Below are 20,715 nucleotides of genomic sequence, written 5' to 3' on the forward strand. Positions count from 1 at the left end.
TAAAGAAGAGCCATTTTTATGTACTTAAAATTTTGATAAGTATTTCAATAGCCAGATTTTAGACGTTACTGAAGACTCTGTCAGATAACGCAAAAGTTTTACCTCTATGCATGTATGTTGGAAACTTGTAATCAGAAATGTTAATAAAAAGAGATTAATTGCAAAATATATTAACTTCAGAATCATGGAATCTGCTACTTAATTCTAATCATGGAGTTACCTACCTTGATTTAGGCAAGAGGGTAAGGTAGTTAATGTTTATGGGTATTTACTGTGTGCCGGGCATTTTATTGGGTACTTTACACTCATCTCATTTGAGGTTCTAACAGATAAGGCAGCTCAGACTCAGAGTAGTTAAATTACTTTGAGGTCTCACAGCCGAAAAATGGTATAGCCAGGGTTAGAACCTAGGAGCATCAGATTATTAAAGCTTATATTATTTATTACTAGATACTATTTATTATTTACGCAAAGTAGATATTATTTATTATCTACAGTGGTGAATGGAAGACAAAAGGGGTACTTTTGGTGGACCAAAAGTTTTAAAATATCCTTGAAAGGCAGAAGATAGGTGTGATTGGAACATAAGAGAAAAGCACAGTACAGAAGAATCTAGGAGAAAATATATGCAAAGCTTCATGAGTCCTGTAAGCTCAGAGGCAGTGAATACAGGCAGTTGAAGGGAGTCGTGGGGTAACTGTTGGACATTTGGTTACTTTGAAAGCCCCTGTGCCGTGTGTACACAGGAGTGGCAGCAGAGGTATCTGCCTTTTTAAGAACAGTAATTATGGGGACTTGAGCTGGTAGTATAGGCCCAAGATGGGCAAACCTTGGAAGAACGAGGAGCTCTCAGACGCAGAAGACTAGGTACTGGCAGACTCTGCCTGGCAGCATGATTTGCCTCTTCTCCACAACCATTGGATATGGGCTGAGCTGAGCAGATACAGTACTTCCAGACAGATATGGAGATACAAGTTCAAAAATGAGCATAGAACCCAGAATTGCCAACTATTTGATGAAAACCAGTGTACTTGAAAGAGAATTATCAAACTGCAAATAAAAAAACTAACAATTTGGGACATAGTTAACAGATCAAGACCTGTAAGTATGAATAATATCCTCAAAGAGGTGTGAAAAGATATAACCATACAAAAATCAGCCAGTTATCTTTGGAAATTAAAATTTTGTTCAGTGAAAAAATATTAAAAACTCATCAGATAGGCTTAATGACAGAGTGGATGTGACTGGAGATAGAATAGTAAGCTGTAAAATGAAGCCACAAAATCTTCCATAATTCAGCACAGAAGGATGAAGGGACAGAAAGTATTCATTGTTCATTCACGAAATACTTATTGAGAGGCTAGTGTGTGCCAGGCACTGTACTAAGCAGTGATGATACAGAAATCAACAAAACTAATTCCCTGCTCTCACAGAGCTTATGTCCTAGGTGGGAATAAGACCAGTAGACAGTAAAGATATATATATGTATAATAGATATGGTGGTGGTAGGACTTGTGGAGGAAAAAAGTAGGATGAGGGGGAAGAGAGAGCCAAGAAGAGGGGCTGAATGTTCTACTTTGCGTAAATAATCAGAACAGTACATGCAAAGACTCCATACTGGGAGCATGCTGGGAATGTTCCAGGAGTAGCAAAGAGGTCACTATGGGTGGAACAGAATAAGAGTGAGAATGCCAAGATTTGAGGTCGTAGAAATGGTGGAGTGTGTCGAGTTGGATAGGTAATTTAGATCCTTATCATAGCAACTGAGCAGAGGACAAAATGATAGTAACAGAAAAGAGAATTGGTCATGAATCTTGTCATTCTTCTCAGTTGTCTTGAATTTCATACTGTCAATTTTTTAGGACATAAATGAGGCAGAATGGTTTATTAGAGCAGCTTAGATATGCAACTTCACAAATTAAGGCACTTTAAACATTTCATGAAAGATTAAAACATCTGCCTCTACAAGATACCTTTCATGTTACTCTAGTGAGTACCTTTATTTTAGTTCTTTCAAGAAAAATACTTTATTTTGTGATTATGCTGTGATGTGAACCTCATGTAGCTGCTATTTTAATATCTTTAGCAACAAGACATGATGTGAATGATTCATATTAAATGTAATTCATTACTATTTCATAAATTGACTGATAGCAAGAACCATATCATCCTCTGGTAATCATAATTGTTTTTCCTCCATTAAAATATTCCTGAGTTTGACAATTTATGAGGTGTGGAACAGTAATTGCTCTTTGATCTTAGTGTCTGTATTTGATATATATTTTTTTTTAATCAATTTTGCAACGGTAAAACTTTTATTTAAAGGGTTAGGGAATGATAGTCATGAAGTGCCAGTTCCCATTTGTTTGTTCATCTGTTCGTCAATTAATACCTTTATTCACCCATCTAATCTCTCCATCTAATGATACTTCCATCAATTTATCCTTTTATTTATTTATTTTTTTAATTTAATTTTTATTGAGTTAATGATAGGTTACAATCTTGTGAAATTTCACTTGTACATTTTTGTTTGTCAGTCATGTTGTAGGTGCGCCCCTCCACCCTTTGTGCCTACCCCCCCCACCCCTTTTTCCCCTGGTAGCCACTAATCTGTTCTCTTTGTCTACATGTTTAAATTCCTCATATGAGTGGAGTCATACAGAGATTGTCCTTCTCTATGTGGCTTATTTCACTTAACACAATTCCCTCAGGGTCCATCCATGTTGTTGCAAATGGGACGATTTTGTTCTTTTTTACGGCTGAGTAGTATTCCATTGTGTATATATACCACATCTTCTTTATCCGGTCATCAGTTGATGGGCACTTAGGTTGCTTCCATGTCTTGGCTATTGTAAATAATGCTGCAATGAACATAGAGGTGCATGGGACTTTTGGAATTGCTGATTTCAAGTTCTTTGGATAGATACCCAGTAGTGGGATAGCTGGATTGTATGGTATTTCTAGTTTTAATTTTTTGAGAAATCTCCATACTGTTTTCCATAGTGGCTGCACCAGTTAGCATTCCCACCAGCAGTGTATGAGGGTTCTGGTTTCTCCACACCCTCTCCAACACTTGTTACTTTTTGTTTTGGTTATTTTTGCCATTCTAACGGGTGTAAGGTGATATCTTAGTGTAGTTTTGATTTGCGTTTCCCTGATGATCAGCGATGATGAACATCTTTTCATATGCCTATTGGCCATCTGTATATTTTCTTTGGAGAAATGTCTGTTCATGTCTCCTGCCCATTTTTTGATCAGGTTGTTTGATTTTTTTGTTGTTGAGTTGTGTGAGTTCTTTATATATTATGGACATTAACCCTTTGTCGGATGTATGACTTGCAAATATTTTTTCCCAGTTAGTGGGTTTTCTTTTTGTTTCAATCCTGTTTTCCTTGCCTTCAAGAAGCTCTTTAGTCTGATGAAGTCCCATTTGTTTATTCTTTCTATTGTTTCCCTTGTCTGAGAAGACATGGTGTCCGAAAAGATCCTTTTAATACTGATGTCAAAGAGTGTACTGCCTATATTTTCTTCTAGAAGGCTTATGGTTTCAGGTCTTACCTTTAGGTCTCTGATCCATTTTGAGTTTATTTTGGTGAATGGTGAAAAAGAATGGCCAATTTTCATTCTTTTACTTGTGGCCTTCCAGTTTTTCCAGCACCATTTGTTGAAAAGACTTTCTTTTCTCCATTATATGCCCTCAGCTCCTTTGTCAAAGATTAGCTGTGCATAGATGTGTGGTTTTATTTCTGGGCTTTTAATTCTGTTCCATTGATGTGTGCACCTGTTTTTGTACCAGTCCCATGCTGTTTTGATTACTGTAGCTTTGTAGTATGTTTTGAAGTCAGGGATTGTGATGCCTCCAGCTTTGTTCTTTTTTGTCAGGATTGCTTTAGCAATTTGGGGTCTTTTGTTGCCCCATATGAATTTCAGGATTCTTTGTTCTATTTCTATAAAGAATGTCATTGGGATTCTGATTGGGATTGAATTGAATCTGTAGATTGCTTTAGGTAGAATGGACATTTTAACTATGTTTATTCTTCCAATCCACGTACATGGAATGTCTTTCCATCTCTTTATGTCGTCATCCATTTCTTTCAGAAAAGCCTTGTAGTTTTCGTTGTATAGGTCTTTCACTTCCTTAGTTAAATTCACCCCGAGGTATTTTATTCTTTTTGTTGTGGTTGTGAATGGTATTGTGTTTTGAGTTCTTTCTCTGTTAGTTCGTTATTAGAGTATAGAAATGCTATTGATTTATGTAAGTTGACTTTATACTCTGCAACTTTGCTGTAGTTGTTGATTATTTCTAAAAGTTTTCCCATGGATTCTTTGGGGTTTTCTATGTATAGGATCATGTCGTCTGCAAACAGCGAGAGTTTCACTTCTTCCCTCTCTACTTGGATTCCTTTTATTCCTTTTTCTTGCCTAATTGCTCTGGCTAAAACCTCAACATAATAAAGGCCATATATGACAAACCCACAGCCAACATCATACTCAATGGGCAAAAACTGAGTGCCATCCCCCTGAAAACAGGAACAAGACAAGGATGTCCTCTATCACCACTCTTATTTAACATAGTATTTGATGTTTTTGAATATGAGTTGTTAGGAAAAAAGGTTATATTAAGAGTTCTTCTGCCTAATATATATTATATAACAGTTATGTTATATAATGTATGTCTTATATAATGTATATAATATGTCTTATGTTAATTATATGTATAGTGGTGTAGATCTTGCTGTTTTTCATTTTAAAAGTGTGCAGCTTTAGGTTAAGATTTTTGTACATGATGAGATAAGAGCAAAGGTGTTTTGGCTGTTTGAAATTTTAGGATTCAATGCTTAATTTTTTTGCCTTTTAAAATTTTACATTATTAGGAATGCACTATATATTTTCCTACTTTTTTGAAGATTGGCACCTGAGCTGACATCTATTGCCAGTCTTCTGTGTTTCATTCTTCCCACCAAAGCCCCCCCGTACACAGTTGTATATTCTAGTTGTAGGTCCTTCTGGCTGTGCTATGTGGGACACCACCTCAGCATGGCTGGATGAGCGGTGCTAGGTCCATGCCCAGCATTCGAACCAGCAAAACCCTGGGCCACAGAAGCAGAGCGTGAGAAGTTAACCACTCGGCCACAGGGCCGGCCCCAGGAATGCAGTATATATTTTCTACTTTCTCATTTTGTTCTTTAATCTGGCTTCCTATCCCTTCTTTTTTACTGACCACTTCTCTAAATAGAAAGTGCAACTTAAATTATATGCACATGGTTGTCTTGAAAAGCAGGCAAATATGATTTACTTCTAGAAACTGATAATCTCCTCTCTAGTTGGATTAAAGAAACTTTGAATGGAAGTTTTCTTAAACCTCTGGTTAAATGTTTAACCCTCAAAACCACTGGAGTGTATCCTTATTATGTAAAGAAATGATATAGGGAACACTTGGTTTATTACATAATGATGATGAAAAAGTGAAAAATTTTTAAAAATTAATATTTAACTATTTTGTTTTGAATAGATATCATAAACTGGGAACAGGATTTAATCCCAATACATTAGATAAACAGAAAGAGAGGCAAAAAGGTTTGCCAAAACAGGTCTTTGAATCTGATGAAGCGCCAGATGGCAACAACTACCAGGATGAGCAAGTAATACTTTTATTTTTAAATGACTGTAAGAAGTTATTTTGAAATAGTTTATTTTTTATTCATTAATTAATATATTTACATTTAATGTTTTGCGTGACAGGATGATCTTAAAAGACGTTCAATGTCCATAGATGATACTCCAAGGGGGAGCTGGGCCTGCAGTATTTTTGACTTGAAAAATTCACTTCCCGATGCTCTGCTTCCCAATTTACTTGATCGAACTCCAAATGAAGAAATAGACCGTCAGAATGATGACCAAAGGAAGTCAAACCGTCACAAGGAACTCTTCGCTTTGCATCCGTCACCAGATGAGGTATAGATATTTGGATATAAAGAAGCAAATGATCATTAAGGTAGATATTTTGGGAGTATGAATTGTGTATAGTATTATAATAATGTAGGGAATAAAACTTAAGTGAAACATTGCTATAATTTTTATAACTGAAATAATAGTTTTTATTCTACTGAATTTATTATTCTTAATGAGTACTATCTGTGAATTGAGGACACTTATGATGTCATGACTTCTGTTTGAAGTCATTTTTTCCTGGGTTCAATTGCAAAAGACTATAAGTATTAGATTAATAAAATAAGTTGTGAAAAAAGTAAATTGTGAAGGGTTGAAATATGATAATCATGTTCAGTTTGGTGTTGCTTGTCAATTTGTAGGAAGAACCCATAGAACGACTTAGTGTTCCTGATGTACCCAAAGAACATTTTGGTCAAAGACTTCTTGTAAAATGTTTATCACTCAAGTAAGTATTTATCTCGTTTACTGTGTAACTTTTATTTTCTTGAATAATATTTTGAGTACTAGTATGACAAAATCCTAGTAGATTTTATGCTCGTTTTTGTGTCCTTTTGAGAAGTATTGTTTTTCTATACATAATTTTAACTGCTACTGAGCTGAGTAGCATTTAAAATTATGTATGAAGCTGAGCTTTAGAGCATTTTTGGCTGACAGGTCAAGGTGACTTGCCACAGCTATCCAGTTAATCTTAAAACTTGATCAAACATTCACTGAAATCTTTGGTATTCATCAGACACTGTTCTTGGCTTAGAGAGTATAAAGACAAAAGTATCTTTTTCCTTAAAAAGTTGATTTTACTTTTACGTAGTAAGCTGTGGTTTTTCTCTTTTTTATTTTTTAGTTTTTTTTATTGAGGTCGTAATGTTTTATAATGTGAAATTTCAGCTGTACGTTATTATTTGTCAGTCACCGTGTAAGTGTGCCCCTTCATCCCTTGTGCCCAACCCCCACTCCCTTTCTCCGTGGTAACCACTTTGTTTGTGTGTTTGTGTATCTTCCACATATGAGTGAAATCATACAGTGTTTCTCTTTCTCTGTCTGGCTTATTTTGCTTAACATAATACCCTCAAGATCCATCCATGTTGTTGTGAATGGGACGATTTTGTCTTTTTTTTATGGCTGAGTAATATTCCATTGTGTGTGTGTGTATGTATATATATATATATATATACATCACACACACACCCCACATCTTCTTTATCCAATCATCAGTCACTGGGCACTTGGGTTGCTTCTACATCTTGGGTATTGTGGATAATGCTGCAGTGAACATAGGGGTGTGTAAGTGTTTTTGAATTGTTGATTTCAAGTTCTTTGGACAAATACCCAGTAGTGGGATATCTGGGTCATATAGTATTTCTACTTTTAATTTTTTGAGAAATCTCCATACTGTTTTTCATAGTTGCTGCACCAGTTTGCACTCCCACCAGCATTGTATCAGGGTTCAATTCTCTCCACATCCTCTCCAACACTTACTGCTTCCTGTCTTGTTAATTATAGCCGTTCTGATGGGAGTGAGGTGATATCTCATTGTCGTTTTGATTTGCATTTCCCTGATAATTAATGATGTTGAACATCTTTTCATGTGCCTTTTGGCCATCTGTTTATGTTCTTTGGAGAAATGTTGATTCAGATCTTTTGCCCATTTTTAAATCGGGTTTTTAGTTTTTTTGTTGTTGAGATGTATGAGTTCTTTGTATATTTTGAATATTAACCCTTTATGAGATATATGGTTTGCAAATATCTTCTCCTGATTGTTAGGTTGTCTTTTTGTTTCGTTGATGGTTTCCTTTGCTCTGCAGAAGCGTTTTAGTTTGATGTAGTCCTATTTGTTTATTTTTTCTCATTTCCCTTAGCAGTCAGACATGGTTCTTGAAAATGTGCTGCTGAGCTGATGTCAAAGAGTGTATTGCCTATGTTTTCTTCTAGAAGTTTAATGGTTTCAGGCCTTATATTCAAGTCTTAATCCATTTTGAGTTAATTTTTGTGTATAGTGTAAGATAATGATCTACTGTCATTTTTCTTTTTGCGTGTGGCTGTCCAGTTTTCCCTGCACCATTTATCAAAGAGATTGTCCTTTCTCCGTTGTATGTTCTTGGCTCCCTTGTTGAAAATTAGCTGTCCACAGATGTGGGTTTATTTTTGGGCTCTTAATTCTGTTCCATTGATCTTTGTGTCAAATAAGTGTTACAATTAAATGTTTGCTCACCTGTTGTGGTAGAGAGCTGCACTTTTCTGATCTTGTCTACCTATTTTTCTCCTTGCTCAAGGCTTTGTATCCCCTTTCTTTTTTTTTTTAGGTATGAGGGCCTTCTTGTGTATTTCTTTTAGGGGAGGTGGTCTTGTGGTGATAAGCTTCTTCAGCCTGTGTTTATCTGGGAAAGTTTTTATTTCTCCATCATATCTGAAGGATATTTGCAGTGAATAGAATATTCTTGGCTGAAAGTTTTTGTCTTTCAGAAGTTTGAATATATCATTCTACTCTCTCCTAGCCTGTAAGCTTTTTGCTGAGAAATCTGCTGAAAGCCTGATAGGGATTCCTTTGAAATTTATTTTCTTCTGCCTTGCTGCCCTTAATATTTTTTCTTGGTTAACTTTTCCAGCTTTATTACCATATGCCTTGGAGAAGGTCTTTTTACATTGATATAGTTAGGAGGTCTCTTGGCTTCTTTCACTCGTATTTCCAGTTCCTTCCCCAGGTTTGGTAAATTCTCAGCTATTATTTCTTTGAACAAGCTTTTTGCTCCAGCCTCCTTCTCCTCTCCCTCTTGAATACTTACAATCTTTATGTTACATTTCCTAATTGAGTAGGCTGTTTCTCAGAGAAGTTCTTCATTTCTTTTTAGTCTTAGTTCTCTCTCCTCCTCCATCTGGAGCATTTCTATTTTTCGGTCCTTAGCACTGCTGATTGGCTTCTCCTTATCAGCTCTATTGTTCAGGAAGTCCAGATTTTTCTTTATCTCACCCATTGTGTTTTTCATCTCCAACATTTGTGATTGATTTTTCTTTATAGTTTCAATCTCTTTTGTGAAGAAGTTCCTAATTTCATTGAATTGCCTCTATGTATTTTCTTGTAACTCATTGAGTATTTTATGATAGCTGTTTTGAATTCTCTGTCAGTTAGATTATAAATTTCTGTGCCTTCAGCATTGATTTCTGGGTCCTTGTCATTTTCCTTCTGGTCTGGAGATTTAACATATTTTTTTCATACTGCTTGACGGCATGGATTTGTGCCTCCACATAGTGATTGTATTTGATTGCAGCATCCACCTGCTGCCACTGGATAGGGGTCAAGAGCTGTGTATTCTGAGCCCGCTGTGATCCACGGCTTGTTCACTCCCAAGCCACTGCCTGCTTTTCTATCTGTGTGGTAGTCTGGCTGTCTGCTGAGCTGGAGCCCCCAGTTGGAGGGTGGGGGCACTGTCTTTTGCCTTTGTGATCCCGGGGTTCTTGCTGGGCTCCTGCTGTCTTCTCCCCTGGTGTGCTAGCTTGATGAAGACACCTGTGTAATAGCCTAGTCACTTCTGTGTGGGGCTTTTCCACGGGCTGTGAGGGAACTTGGAGAGAGAAGGTGTTCCCGCGGAGGGCTGCCCCACCCCACCTCTCCTCTCAGAGCTGTACACAGTCCCAGGGTTGCTGCCGTTCTGGAAGGAGAGGAGATTCCCCTTAACTTCTTCCATTTCCTCCAGGAGGTCCAGCAGCTCCACCTTGAGACCTCTGGCTTTGTGGGTCTCTCAGACGTCTTTTGCGTTATGTCAAGGTACTTAGTTGCTTTATGAACGTCCTTTTTGTTGGGCAGAGCTCACTCCCCCATGATGCTGACGTCACTCCAAGCTGTAGCTTTTTGAAGATTTTGAAGAATGTGTCTTTTCCTTCTTTAAAAATGTTAGATGACTTCTGACCTAATATCATTGAAGTGATGTATCGTAAATTTATATTCTGCTTCCTAAAGTACTTTCTCTTATTTTGTCTCATGCTGTCTTCAAAGTTATTCTATAAGGTAGATCTTTTCTTCGTATTACAAATGAAGAAGCCAGGGTTCAAAAGCATTAGCTAAGGTTAACTGGCATGCTCATTATTATGCAACCAGTAAGTGAAAACAGACTCTGTGCTCTTTTCATTATATTATGTTAATATTATAGTTAATTGTTAGTTTTGACTCATGAGAAAAGAAGTTTTAATTCATAGAGTTTTCTAAAAGAAGCAACTGGTATGGATAGACCACTTGTATGTGTAGATAATGTGGACAGTTTTTTTCCTTTGAAAGCTAAGGCTTTGTATATTTAGTTAGATTTATCTGGAAACCCGTTAGATTTAGGTGTTGAATCTTTTGAACATCTGGACACCTAACGTCAGTTCTTACTTAAGTCTTTTTGGTTTTTTAACAGCATTATTACAATATAATTTATATATCATAAAATCTACCCTTTTAAAGTGTGCAAGTCAGTGTTTTTTTAGTATATTCACAGAGTTGTGCAACTATCACTGCTATTCAATTTCAGAACATATTCGTTACTCCATACCTTTTATTAGTCAGCTCAGGGTGCCATAACACAATACCATATACTGTGTGGCTTAAACAACAGACATTTGTTTTCTCACAGTTCTGGAGAGTGAAAGTTGAAGATCAAGCTGCTGGCAGGATTGGTTCCTGGAAAGGCCTTTCTGCCTAGCTTGCACACAGCCACCTTCTTGCTGTGTCCTTGCGTGGCCTTTCCTTTGTTCTTGTATGGAGAGAGAGAGGTCTGTGGTGTCTCTTCCTCTTCCTATAAAGACAGCAGTCCTTTTGGATTAGGGCCTCATCCTTGCCATCTCATGTACCCTTAATTACCTCCTTAAAGGCTCTATCTCTAAACAAAGTCACATTGGAGGTTAGGGCTTCAACATCTCAGTTTATTGGTGGACAGCATTCAGTCCATAACAGTACCCACTAGCAGTCAACCCCTATTCCCTCAGCTCCTGGCAACCACTAATTTGCTTTCTGTTTCTATGAGTTTGCCTCATAGAAATTCTGCATAATTTATATAGATGAAACTATCCAATATGTGGCCCTTTGTGTCTGGTTTCTTTCACATAGCATAGTCTTCAGGGTTTATTTATGTTGTAGCACATATCAGTACTTCATTCCTTTATATGGACTGAATAGTATTCCATTATGTGTATGCCACATTTTGTTTATCCATTCATCAGCTGGTGAACATTTGAGTTGTTTCTACTTTTTAAAAAATAACAGCTTTATTGAGATATAATTCACATATCATGCATTTCACCTAGGGTATATTCAGTATATGGTTTACCAGTGAGGTCACCCAGTTTACCCTGTGTACGATTCAGTGGATTTTAGTGTAGTCACAGATTTGTGCAACTTTCATCAGTCAGTTTCAGAACATTTTCTTCATCCTAAAAAGAAATCCCATATTATTAGTTGTCACTCTCTTTTCCTCAACTCCTGCAGCCCTAGACAACCACCAATCTATATTCTGTCTATTTAGATTTCCTTATCCTGGTCATTTCCTATAAATGGGATCGTACAACATGTGGTTCGTATTGTCTGACTTCTTTCACTTAGCATGATGTTTTCAGGGTTTATCTGTGTTGTAGCAAGTATCATTACTTCATTTCTTTTTATGGCTGAGTGATATTACATTGGATGGATAGACTACGTTTTGTTTATCCATTCATCAGTTGATGACTATTTGGGTTGTTTCCCCATTTCAACTATTATGAATCATGTTGCTAGGGCATTTATGTACAAGTCTTTGTATGTACATATGTCTTCATTTCTGTTGGGTCTATACCTAGGATTGGAGTTGTAGCTGATATCGTAACTCCATGTTTAAATATTGGAGGAGGTGCCAGTTTTCCAAAGCAGTTGCACAATTTTATATTCCTACCAGCAAGTGCAAGCTTTCTGATTTCTCCACATTCACACCAACACTTTTTGTTGTCTTTGTCTTTTTCATCATAGCCATCCTAGTGAATGTGAAGTGGTATCTCATTGTGGTTTTATGTATGATCTTCTTGACTAGTAATGTTACAAGTTTATTATTTCTCCCTTAGAGAAATAAAATATAGAATGATTTTTCACTTTACTCTCTGTTCTTTAGCTTTAGTTTGTCATCTCTTGTTAAAAATTCCGAGTTAAGAATTATATATATCTGATTTCTCTGTGATAAGAAAAATCCAGGTTTAAGGTGAGGAAGAAGCTGGTCACATTGTAATTTCAGAAAGAGTCAGAAGTGATAGTTTTATTTTTTTTAAATTTTAAAGTTTTGTTTGTTCTAATTTTTTTTTCAGGGAAAGATTTGCCATGAGCTAACATCTGTTGCTCATCTTTCTCTTTTTTATTTTTCTCCCCAAAGCCCCAGTGCATGGTTATATATCCTTGTTGTAAGTCTTTCTAGTTCTTCTATGTGAGCCAATGCCACAGCGTGGCTACTGACAGATGGGTGGTGTGGTTCTGGGACTGGGAAATGAACCCAGGCCACTGAAGCAGTGAGAGCACTGAACTTTACTCACTAGACCATCAGGGCTGGCTCATGATAGTTTTATTTTAGTCAGTTACAGAAATGATACATTTTTTGAAAATAATTTCTCTTATATTTTGTTCTCCAAGAATAGCCTTCTTTATCCTTTTTGTGAAAACGTTGTTTCTAATATTAAGACGGTTAGTCAGCAATACAGTGGGCTAGGCGTTCAGGGAAACCCTACCCAGCCATGGTTAGCTGGGGTAAAACTAACAGTTTCTTGGAAGCCTAGAAAAGCTGCAGATTGCTTCCACAGGGGTAAGCACTCTATAGTTAATTTTTACATTAGGGGTATTACCCCTACACCAGGGAAAGTGCTTGGCACTCAAGCAGGTGGAAACATGTCGTAAGTACCTAGCACCAGCTTTCATAGGAGTAATATTCTAATCGGTAGAGAGATTGTCTGCTATAACTTTGGCTCTAGAGTGGAGAAAGTCAGTTAGGAAACAGGAAAAAAAAAACAAAAAAAGGGAAAACTCCTCTAAGAATTCATAACCATAAGCTTGTACACTATCTGTGTGACTGAAAAAACTCCAAGGCAAAAATTTAGTTTCATTTGGTTTCTTATTTGTAGTGATATCATTATTGCTTAGAATTGACTTTAAGTCATAATAGAGGGTCAAGGATATTGATAAAATGTTCAAAACTGTATTATGACAATTGCGTGTAAATAAATACCCCACTAAATAAAAAGCCTACAAGAAATGTGTCATATTTTATCAGTAGTGTTTTTTTTGTAGGGCTTTGGGTGATTAAAAATTGCTTTTTATTTGATCTTTTTTGTATCCTCAACATTTCAAATAAATCAGCATTTGTAGTGAAGAAAAATATGTTTTCTGCCATTGATTAGCCAATGAGTATCTGGTGCTCAGATAGTATTTCTTGACAAACAAGCCTACATATGTTTGGTTGTATGGGAATAATGTGGTATGCTTTTTTCTGTGGTTTCTAACTCAGATTGTGTAACTAAATGGGTGAGGTGTATACATTTAAAAAGAGAAAAGAAAATTGAAAACCACATATACAGTCTTGGCAGTCCCTTTGTATAATGGAAGAGCCTTTTGAAACATTAAAAAAAAATCATATGATATGTCTAATTTAAAAAATTCTGGGGGTCAGCCCAGTAGTCTAATGGTTAAGTTTGTCATGTTCTGCTTCAGTGGCCTGCGTTCAGTTCCTGGGTGTGGACCTACACCACCTGTTTGTTGGTGGTAATGCTATGACGGCATCCCACATACAAATAGAGGAAGACTGGCACAGGTGTTAGCTCAGGGCTAATCTTCCTGAAGCAAAAAGAGGAAGATTGGCAACAGATACTAGGTCAGGGTGAATCTTCATCAGGAAAAAAAAAACTCTTGTCATGTATTAATAGCCTTTCTTAATGTGGAGCATGCTGGAATTGTATTAGTTTCTTCAGTTTTTTTTTTCTGTGTTTCCAGCCTTTGTTCATCATGCTAATAATATGGATCTTTGAATACTTTCCAAGAATATTATAAAGTTATGATACAGGAATTTTCTGGTGCTAAATTACAAATTGAGATAACTATTTTTTCTGAATTAGCAATTAATGTTTCTCTTACCTTTGATCCTCTTTTGCTTATTTCCAGCTGAATCTAAAATTTGTAAGAAAATGCAAATAGTCAAAAGGAGGCAAGGCAGGTTTTTTAAAAAAAATTTTTTATTGAGATTATGATAGTTTACAACCTTGTGAAATTTCAGTTGTACGTTATTGTTTGTCAGTTGTGTTGTAGGTGCACCACTTGACCCTTTGTGCCCCCCCACTCCCCCTTTCCCCAGTAGCCACTAATCTGTTTTCTTTGTTTACATGTTTAACTTCCACATGTGAGTGGAGTCATACAGAGATTGTCTTTCTCTATGTAGCTTACTTCACTTAACATAATACCCTCAAGGTCCATCCATGTTGTTGTGAATGGGATGATTTTATCCTTTTTTATGGCTGAGTAGTATTCTGTCGTATGTGTGTATATATATATATATATATATATACACACCATATCTTCTTTATCCAATCATCACCTGATGGGCATTTAGGCTTCTTCCAAGTCCTGGCTATTGTAAATAATACTGCAATGAACATAGGGGTGCATGGGACTTTTGGAATTGCTGATTTCACGTTCTTTGGGTAGATACCCAGTAGTGGGATGGCTGGGTCATACGGTATTTCTAGTTTTAATTTTTTGAGAAATCTCCATAATGTTTTCCATAGTGGCTGCACCACTTTGCATTCCCACCAGGAGTGCATGAGGGTTCCTTTTTCTCTACAACCTCTCCAACATTTGTTACTTTTTGTTTTGGTTATTTTGAGGTAAGGCAGTTTTGAGGCACTTTACAAAAATCAAGCAGATATCAAGACTTAGTATGAAGCTTTGTAATTAAGACAGTGTAGGATTGTATACAATTAGACAAATAGACCAATGCCATTGAGCTAGAAATAAACCTACATGTTTATGGAGTTTTGATTGACAATAAAAGTGGCACCACAGACAGTGGGGACAGGGTAATCTTGTCAATAGAATGGAGAGACAGTTGGGTGTCTGCTTCTTTCTACCCCTTCCCCCCTCTTTGCTTTCTCTCTCTGCCATACAGGGGGAGAATATATTTCCAACGCATATACTTGGCAAAGTGCTCATATCCAGGATACATAAAGAAGTAAAAATTGAGGTCAAACAATAAATAGAAAAATGGGCCAAAAGAGGATATCTAGGTGGTCAATAAACATGAAAAATTGCATATTAAAAATCCAGTGTGATCCCGTCTACCTACTGGAGTGACAAAATCAAAAAGACTGGCAGTTTTTAGTGTTTTAGAGGATGCAGAGTAGGCTTTATAGAGGCTGACTCTTGGAGACAGTATCACCAAGATCCCTCTGCTTTTGGCTTTTGGTTGGCTTCTGCTAAGAGAGGCATCAGCAAGAAGTCGGAGGGTGGAAGTCGGTGAACTCAGGTTTGAGTATTTATTTCCCTTACTCGTTCCCTGCTAGGTCACATGAATTGGTTGCCTCTCTTTCCCCAAGACCACAGTTTCTGTCAAGTGCCCTCTTTCTATTCTTTCGAGGTTTTGGTTACCACTTCCACCTTCTACTTTAGGTCAAGGGTTGACAGTGACTCTCTGTTCTTGCTGTCCGCAGGGAATTGTACTGTCTGTAGTTGTTTTCCCTAAATCCTACCCAAATCTTTATAAATGGGCTTTTATTAAACTCTTAACCCAATGTGAGTTTATTGTTTGTCTCCTGTAAGGACTTTGACTGATGCTCTTGAGACACACAATGAGTACTATTGACATTTTGTCTGGATAATTCTTTGTTGTATAGGGTCTCTCCTATAGAGCAGAGAATGTTTAGCCACATCCCTGGCCTCTACTCACTAAATGCCAGTAATACTCTTACAGTAATGATAACCAAAAATGTCTTCAGGCATTGCCAGATGTCTCCTTGAGGGGAAATTGTCCTTGGTCGAGAACCACTGCTCTGGAGTTTTAACCTCACATTGTATGTGAGTCATTGTTCTTTGAAGTGAATTAGACACCTCAACTTAAGCATACAGTTATAAAATAAATTTTGACATATTTGTATAATAATAAACTATGCCAGCATTAAAAAGGATGGTGAGATATTTATGACATGAAAATATATCCATAAAATATTAAGTTAAAGCAGACTACAAAATATTATGTATACAGTGATATTTTTTATTTTAAAAGATAATCCATTTAAGAAGTGCATTTATACATAGAAAAAAGTCTGAATGGATAGTCACTGAGCTCTTATTTCTGGTTCTCTCCATGTGGTGGAATTTTGGATGCATCTATTTTCCTCTGAATATTTTTATGTATTTCCTAAGTTTTTACATTGAATATATATGATTTATAATCTGAAAAAGAAAACTTTAGGTCTTTATTTTTAAAGTTTAAAATCTAACATATCCATGTACATAAATAACCAAATTATAAGTTAGAAAGTGATTAATGCCACAAAATGGTCATAAAATGCCATGAGCTTTTAGGCAGTTTGAGATTACTTGTAGCTGGAGAAATTAGGATTACCTAAAGGAGATAATGGTTGATTTAGACTGTGAAAGATATACAAGGAAAAGTGTGTTTCAGGAAGAAGGGATAGTATAGATGGTTAGCACAGATATAGAAAAGTACAAGATACTGAGATAATTTTGGAATGAGAATTTCTTGACAACTATGTATTTTATATTTATTTTTAAACTACTTCATCCTTTTTCTTCTTAAAGGTTTGAGATTGAAATCGAACCCATTTTTGCAAGTTTGGCTTTATATGATGTCAAGGAAAAGAAAAAGGTAAGGGAATATAATTTGAGTGTAGTCTTTTGTCACAATCATAGGTTTTGGAAACCTGACTTTAAGTTGTTTTATAAGATAAGTAATGATTTTTTGAGAATTACTATTTTTTTTTTTAAAGACTGGCACCTGGGCTAACAACTGTTGCCAACCTTTTTTTTTTTCCCTCCCCTCTGCTTTATCTCCCCAAACCACCCCTGTACACAGTTGTATATCTTAGTTGCAGGTCCTTCTAGTTGTGGGATGTGGGATGCCACCTCAACGTGGCCTGACGAGCGGTGCCATGTCCGCGCCCAGGATCCGAACCCTGGGTCTCCGCAGCGGAGCGCGTGAACTTAACCACTCGGCCACGGAGCCAGCCCCTTGAGAATTATTAAACATGGATCTTTTAAAAGGAAAATAGAAATTTAATTTATTAAGACTTCTTAAATATTTTCTTACTATGAAACAGTTTAGTTGATTCTTAGTTTTTATTTCATTGAAAGAGTTCCAAAAGCAAGTAGCAGAAGCAACTTCCTTTTAATTTAAGAAATAGAAGAGAGAATACAGGAAGAACATCTTAGGCAAATGATGTATGAAAGATTAGAATGAGATAACAGTGAATTTTTGTTGATGTAATTTTCAAATTCTCACTAGATAAAAGATCATTTATGTATGTTTTAAATACTTTGAAATGCTGCTCTTAGTTTTACCATCATATCTGTATTGCTCTTAAGAGTTTACGGGGCTTCTCATACAGCATTTCCTGATGTAAATTCTAAGCCTAATCTATGGTAGAAACTTCAAGTGCCTTCAGTGACTTTTGCTATCAATATATTATCATTTTCTGCAGTGGAACTCTGCCCCAGCAACTTGTATTTGCTAAATCAAAACTGCTGAGCTATTATTCATATAATTTTTTAAATACTCAATTTGGGGTAATTCATCTCAATTATAATTTCTTTGCATACTTTATTAGAGGTTATATTTCTAATCAAAGTAGTTTGTGATGTGGTTCTTTAGAATATGTTTATTGTATTCTATTTCCCAAATACTTGGTACATTTCTTTTGCTTTGATATACACAGGTAAAGACTGGTCAGTGAAATATATGATAAACTGTATGTTATAGTGTAATGTTTTAATGTGTGTAATATTTTAAGTCTAGGTATGTATGATTTTTGTGAGTTTTGCTACAATGTACAAATTTAAAAATTTAATATGTGAATGTATCTTTTAGATTTCAGAAAACTTTTATTTTGACCTTAATTCTGAGCAGATGAAAGGATTGTTACGTCCACATGTACCACCTGCTGCCATTACTACCCTGGCAAGATCAGCTATTTTTTCTATCACTTATCCTTCCCAAGATGTTTTTCTTGTAATAAAGGTGAGAATGATGTTAAATATGTTTGTTTATTTGTATAGTGTCTGTATACTTGTCTCCTTTCAATACTGCAAGCTTTTTAAGGGCAAAGATTTTACTTTTAATTATTTTTTATCTCAGTGTTTCTTAACACAATATTGGACATATGCTATAGATGCTACTGAAGTTTTTCTCGAGTCGGGTGCTGTATTAGTCATAGTTCTCCATAGAAACAGACCAGTAGGGTGGAGATGCACACACACACACACACACACACACACACACAGAAAGGAGTTGGCTCATGTGATGGAGGGGGCTGGTAAGTCTGCACTCTCTAGGGCAGGCTGGCAGGCTGGAACTTCAGGTAAGAGTCGATGTGTGGTCTTGGGTTGAATTCTCCAGGGCAGTATATTGGAAACTTGGCAGGTTTCTGGGTGGTAGTCTTGAGGATTCTGTCTTTGAGGGGCCTCAGTCTTTGCTGTAAGACCTTCAACTAATTGGATGAGGCCCACACACATTTCGGAGGATAGTCTGCTCTACTCAAAGTCTGCTGATTTACATGTTAATCGCCTCTAAAAAATACCTTCACAGCAACATCTAGACTGGTATTTGATCAAACAATGGGGCAGTATAACCAAGCCAAATTGACCCATAAGATTAATCATCACAGGAGTTTTAATTTTATCACTCAGTTCCTAAATGATATAAATACTAAAATCAAAATCATTGAGGTCATGGAGCATTATGATTTGACTGTCAGCCAGTTAAGAATAAGGGTCACAAATTCTAAAATTCAAATATTACTAAGCTCCTTAGCTTAGGGTAACTTACAGAATAATTTATTAACTTGACCTTGAGTTGAGAGTAGCCTAAAATGTATTCCTTAGTCATTTTATTCTTATTTATATAAAATTATAATAAAAAGGTAATGAATTTTATAATAAGGTTTTAAAGTGGATTGTCATGAAATGAATCCTGTTTACCCACAGGAATAATGTCCTAATTTGTGGACATGTTCCTATGAATTCAGGTTAAAATAAATCTTAGTTGTAATGAACAGTCCTACAAGCAAAGATTTTAGCAGCAGTGGTATTCAGAAACTCTTAAGAGTAAAATTCAGTTCTAGATATTAATAAAATTGGCAAATATAGTAAATACAGTTACTTTACATGGGGAAGTAGCAAGTTTTCATAAAATAGAACGTATTTGAGGGAATGAGATGGAAAGGTGATGGCTGGAATATTGGCTGGGTGAAAATGAGATTGTTTAGTGACAAGATTTGGTTGTCATTATGAGAGTGAATAGCTTAGATAGGATTAAGAATAAGAAATAGTGAATGTAAATGTTCGATGTAGGTAAATAGGGAGGTAGATTGTGGTAACTTCACATAATGGGATACGATGGCAATTAAAACCACAAGTTGAGTTTTTAATGATATAGAAACTTATGTGTGATACAATGTTTAGTGAAAAGTCTGGTATAAAACTCTTTATTGTATGGTCCCAATTATATAAAATATATACACACACAACTACACATACATAAATGCATGTATATACTTAGAAAAAGACTTCTGTAATTAAAAAAAAAATGAAAATGTCTAAATTTTAAAGAAGTATTTAGGAGATTTTCTTTAGTCCCTTGTGATTCATCAGGATGTTTTTGTTTCTCGAGAGAGAAATCCCCTTGATCTGAGGTTGGTTAGTTATTGCTATACAAGAAGAAGATGACAAAATCCCAGGGGCATCTGTTTAGTTGAGGGATCTGAGTTGTCTGATGGAGAGCTCGTCTAGGCTGTACTTCTTAGGTGACTATGTTCTTTCAGGTGTCTGTAGGTTGCCTGGCGTCAGTTGATTTAGCTGGAGTTGTTTTTCCCTGTATGTCTCCTTTTCTAGAGGGCTAACTTGGCATATTCTCATGGTAATCGTAGAAGTACCAAAGAGCAGGCCAGTTGCACAGGCATTTTTCAAGCCTTTTGGCACATGACGCCAGCTAACATCCTGTTGGCTAAAACAAGTCACATGACAAGAGCACAAAATCAAAAAGTTGGGATATATACTTTACCTCTTTGTTGGGAGGAATTGCAATGTCATTAGAACAGTGAGAGGGTAAAGGAAGGGTGAAGCATTTGGGGCTGATAGTGCGATCAGTCACTGGGTTGCTGGGATTCTAGCTCAGCCAGGATGATTAATTCCTTCCTCTTTTTTATGCCCTGTTTATTAGCATAGTTACTCTCTGGTAAATATGTGAAGCAGTAATACCATTATGTTTGGGTTGTTGTTTATGTAAGCCTGCCGTTTTAGAGAACGAAAACACAGAGTACATTGGAAGAAACCCACAAATAGACAGACAAAAACTTGGGTTACAATAAAGTAGTGATAATGAAGTTCACTTAAAATTATTTTAATTAAATTTGTTATTGACGTGTGCTGTAATTATAGAAAGTACACAAAAATCATAAATATATAGTTTGATGAATTACCCCAAAATGAATACACTTATGTTACCCACCCAGGTTGAGAAACAAAATGTTACCAGAATCCCAGAAACTGCTTTTGTGTCCCAC

The 20,715-nt window shown here is 36.2% G+C and overlaps 1 protein-coding gene across 27 annotated transcripts in view; it reads left to right on the forward strand.

The window, feature by feature from the left end:
- Positions 1–20,715, forward strand: part of DOCK7 (dedicator of cytokinesis 7) — a 204,159-nt gene that overhangs the window by 25,679 nt on the left and 157,765 nt on the right. For all 27 annotated transcript variants that reach the window (XR_011532369.1, XR_011532364.1, XR_011532365.1 and 24 more), the window contains exons 5-9: positions 5,513–5,642; positions 5,743–5,955; positions 6,312–6,397; positions 16,739–16,805; positions 18,024–18,173. Coding sequence is in view for 20 of the 27 variants with exons in the window: in XM_070591940.1 (XP_070448041.1) it covers positions 5,513–5,642; positions 5,743–5,955; positions 6,312–6,397; positions 16,739–16,805; positions 18,024–18,173 (646 nt within the window). In the remaining 7 variants the exon portion in view is untranslated. The remainder of the gene's footprint in view (positions 1–5,512; positions 5,643–5,742; positions 5,956–6,311; positions 6,398–16,738; positions 16,806–18,023; positions 18,174–20,715) is intronic.

Source organism: Equus przewalskii, chromosome 24 (genome assembly GCF_037783145.1).
Source record: "Equus przewalskii isolate Varuska chromosome 24, EquPr2, whole genome shotgun sequence".
NCBI classification, from domain to species: Eukaryota; Metazoa; Chordata; class Mammalia; order Perissodactyla; family Equidae; genus Equus; species Equus przewalskii.